Source organism: Zea mays, chromosome 8, assembly GCF_902167145.1.
Source record: "Zea mays cultivar B73 chromosome 8, Zm-B73-REFERENCE-NAM-5.0, whole genome shotgun sequence".
Lineage (NCBI taxonomy): Eukaryota > Viridiplantae > Streptophyta > Magnoliopsida > Poales > Poaceae > Zea > Zea mays.
The window spans coordinates 132,989,182-132,993,267 of record NC_050103.1 but is presented as its reverse complement, the minus strand read 5'-3'; the positions used below and the strand labels follow the sequence as shown (position 1 = coordinate 132,993,267).

Sequence of the window (4,086 nt, the reverse complement as noted above, 5' to 3'; positions counted from 1 at the left end):
GGGTTATGCAGTTGACAGAGCGTGCCTGCCCAGCGTGCTGGCGGCTGGCCCGCGCGACTTGCAAGTCTAGACGTGGGCCAGCTCGGTGCTAAAGAGAAGATTACCGTTGCGACAATGCCACCCCTTCCCTGCCTACTCTACTCCCGGTACCGGAGCTATCCAATTCCCTTCCCACCCAGACCGCGATCCCTAACCCTACCCAATGTCCTCGCCGCCGCCGGCTTCGCCCATGGCCGCCGAGAACGAGGCCTGCGACTGGGCGGAGATGCCGTCGGACGCGCTCGCGGCCGTGTTCGCGAAGCTGGACGTGGCCGAGATCCTGTCCGGCGCCGGGCTGGTCTGCCGCTCGTGGCGCCGTCTCGCGGCCTCGGACCCTACGCTGTGGCGCCGCGTCGACATGTGCTACCAGGGGGACCAGCTGCAGACCGAGGAGGTCGAGGCCATGGCGCGCGCCGCGGTCGACCGCTCCGCGGGCACCATGGAGGCGTTCTGTGCCGAGACCTTCGTCAACGACGACCTGCTCCGCTACATCTCTCAGAGGTCGGGGAAGCTTTACCAACTCCGGTTACGTTTCTTTTTTGTTATGAAAAACGATGCTTGGAGACGCGAGTAGTTCGTGGTTCGCATCCTTCGCCTGCCTGCTCTTGTACATACATGATTCGGTTACTTAGGATAAAATGGCATGCTGAGAGTAGGTTTATCAGTCTAAGATCGATACAAGAGTACTGCTAATGATTTCTTCCCCTTATAACTCTCTGCTTAAGTTCAAGATTACATCTTTATATGAGCACCGAGTACCAAAAACCTTCTAGTTCTGAGCATCATCAATTCAATCACTAACAACCCGATGCAGTCTAAGAAACTGAGCTGACAAACCAATCAAAACTCCTAACGGACTGGAACTGTCGTTTCCACGCACGCTGCCACACCATTATCATCACTGTTGTTATCATGCTGTTCTTCTTGGCCTGGCGGGAATAGTGCTTGCCCCACATTACATAACAACACGTCTCTGATGTCCAGTGTATCTGGAAGATTGGCAGCTCACATATCTTTCAATGTATTGTCTGAATTCTTAAGAATTTGACAGATACTTACCAAATGGACTATCATTTGAGGACGAAACTCAAATTTGTTGCCTGATACACATGTGTAAAAACTTGACCAACCTAGGAGGAACTAGGTGCCTTTTTATTTATGATATGAAGAAATAGGCACCCGAATTTGCCTCGACATTAACAATGACTTGAACTTGGTGGTCTGGGTGCACATCCACACCTTCAACCGAGTAAACTCGGTTCCTGTTCCCCCTGCTGCATATTTGTAATAATAGCTTTGTGTTGAAGTTGAATGTTGACTCGACAAATTTGATTATGCCATGCAGCTTTGTGTTATTCTACAATCGTTTACTAGAGCTAGATTCAGCTTATATAGCTATCAAAGGAAAAGATCATCATGTAATTGAGTTGTCTGCTGCCAAATTTTTACTATCATCAGTGGTTACTTTCTTTCTTCTACTTGAAATTACTCGTGTCGTTTAGTGTTGGTGTAACCCAATGCCTGTAAATGACTTCGTAGTCAGAACTGATCTTTTTTGTTTGTTTAGTGTTTACTGGGTGCAACTGTTTGCTTCATGTTCCACAAATTGAACTGACAAACCTATCATCTGTTTGTGCTGCTGCATCGGCTTTTGGTTTACAACAGTTACCAACTTTAGCAAGTTTGAATTCTCATTTATGCTGAGATAATGCTTACCTCTGTTAGTGGTGTTTTAGTGTGGTTCGTTATCCTTGCAATCCTTTAGCAAGATGGCATACATAGACTAACTGTACAGTGTCACCTAAGACAGTATGCGTGTTGAATTTTGCCTTCTAAATAGGTTTTATATAGTTTTCGGTATGTTATTATTGATTGATTTAAGAACTGGCATTGTTTTATTATTTTGTAACCATTTTTGGCAACTTTTGTAGCACAAGTTTTTATGCTGCATGTTATGATCTTAGAAATCAGCTTGGGTCTGAGACCTGATTATTTGGATTGACTAAAAACAAGCTCATCCAGATTTACCAACTCTGATGCAGGGCCCCCTCATTGAAGAGCCTCCATCTCTGCCTGTGCCATTACGTCACTAATCAAGGTTTTGCAGAGGCAGTTAATTGCTTCCCTCAGCTCGAGGAGCTAGACATTACATTCTGCTCATTGTATGGCATCGTGTGTGAGACTGCTGGGAGAGCCTGCCCGCAGCTTAAATGCTTCAGGTTGAATGAGCGCTGGTCTATTCTTCAAAGCGAGTTTGCACCCTACGAGGGCATGGATGATGACACGGAAGCATTAGGGATCGCTAGCACCATGCCTGGGCTCCAAGAACTTCAGTTGATCGGTAACAACCTGACCAACGACGGACTCGTGGCAATCCTTGACCGTTGCCCTCGCCTTGAATCCCTTGACATTCGCCAATGCTACAACATACAGATGGACGACGCGCTGAGATCGAAATGCGCTAGGATACGATATCTGAAGCTTCCTCACGACTCCATCTCCGACTTCAAGTATCGGGCTTACATCGTCAGCAGCATAGCCAACTCGGGCTCTGATTTTGAGGTTGATATGTATGATGATCTGCTGGATGTGGTCACTGAAGATGATGATGCTGATTTCGATGACATGGATGATTTCGATGATACAGTCTCAGATGGAGGCATGTACGATGATGACTTGGATATCTGAAATTAGGAATCGGTTCAAACAGCTTTTCCGTGGACCATGTAAGTGCTGTTAGCTGGAATGGTTTCCCATCCCTTTTCTTTGAGATTCGGGTAGCTATGATGGAATCTCCCTGATGTTCATACTTCTGCGCCTCTCCATTTGTTAAGAAGCTGGAGTAGCTGAACTGGTTTTAATCGATGTACAACTGTTGTTTTTTTATTCTGAACCTTTGTTAATTGGTATTTTAATAATAACCTAGGGCAAAAAATGTGTATATATACCTCCTGGCCATGTTAGGGATGTGTCTAGATGTTTCTATGCATTATGCATGTGACAAATTTCAATTTTTTTGACTTCCTAAAATATGCATTTGTGGATTAGTTTTCATATTTTCACACTGTACATGTTTAAGAGCATCTCTAACAGCAGTCAGCAGTGCCTTGCCTTAAATCAGTGCCCGAAATATAGGGTTCAACTGTAAAAACTGGTCAAATAGTGTCTTATTTTACAATTTTTTTTTTAAAAAATAATGGGTACTCTATGAACTGACCCAAAAAAACTACATCCTAGACTACCCTTTTTTATTTTCTACATCATTTTCAATATTTTTTCTAATAATATAATTCACTTTCAAAAATACATGATTTAGAGTTACTTTTTAGGGCACTATTTTGGATCATCTTATTGGAGATACTCTACGTGGTTTGGCACCATCTTATGGGAGCCCTGGGCTTCTATTAGTATGGAAAGCCCCAGTCAGGTAGATCTACGTGCGCTCGATCTGGTTCTGGCTCTGGCTCGGGCGGATTGCAGCGTAAAACGTAAGCTAAAACAGCGTAAATGAGTACGAAATTTAGCGTAAATCTTATATCTGTTTTGTAACAGCAAACGGGGCCTAAAATTACGGCATAAAAATCGCATGCAGCCGATCGTGCGCGGGTTCTGGCTCGGGCGGATTCCAGCGTAAAACGTAAGCTAAAACAGCGTAAATGAGTACGAAATTTAGCGTAAATCTTATATCTGTTTTGTAACAGCAAACGAGGCCTAAAATTACGGCATAAAAATCGCATGCAACCGATCGTGCGCGGGTTCTGGCTCGGGCGGATTCCAGCGTAAAACGTAAGCTAAAACAGCGTAAATGAGTACGAAATTTAGCGTAAATCTTATATCTGTTTTGTAACAGCAAACGGGGCCTAAATTACGGCGTGAAAATCGCGTGCAGTCGATCGTGCGGGGGTTCTGGCTCGAATGATTTCAGCGTAAAACGTGAGCTAAAACAGCGTAAATGAGTACGAAATTTAGTGTAAAACACGCGCACAATCTCACTTCGCAAGAGATTGCTGTAAAACACATAAAAAAGTGTCATAAATTTAGCGTAAA

General features: G+C 44.4%; 1 protein-coding gene across 1 annotated transcript; it reads left to right on the top strand.

The window, feature by feature from the left end:
* LOC100284322 (uncharacterized) lies at positions 1-3,095 on the top strand. The gene is made up of 2 exons (NM_001157217.2): positions 1-540; positions 2,082-3,095. Exons 1-2 carry the CDS (start codon positions 203-205, stop codon positions 2,725-2,727), a joined length of 984 nt encoding a protein of 327 aa, NP_001150689.2. The 5' UTR covers positions 1-202; the 3' UTR covers positions 2,728-3,095.
* Positions 3,096-4,086: the final 991 nt, after the last annotated feature.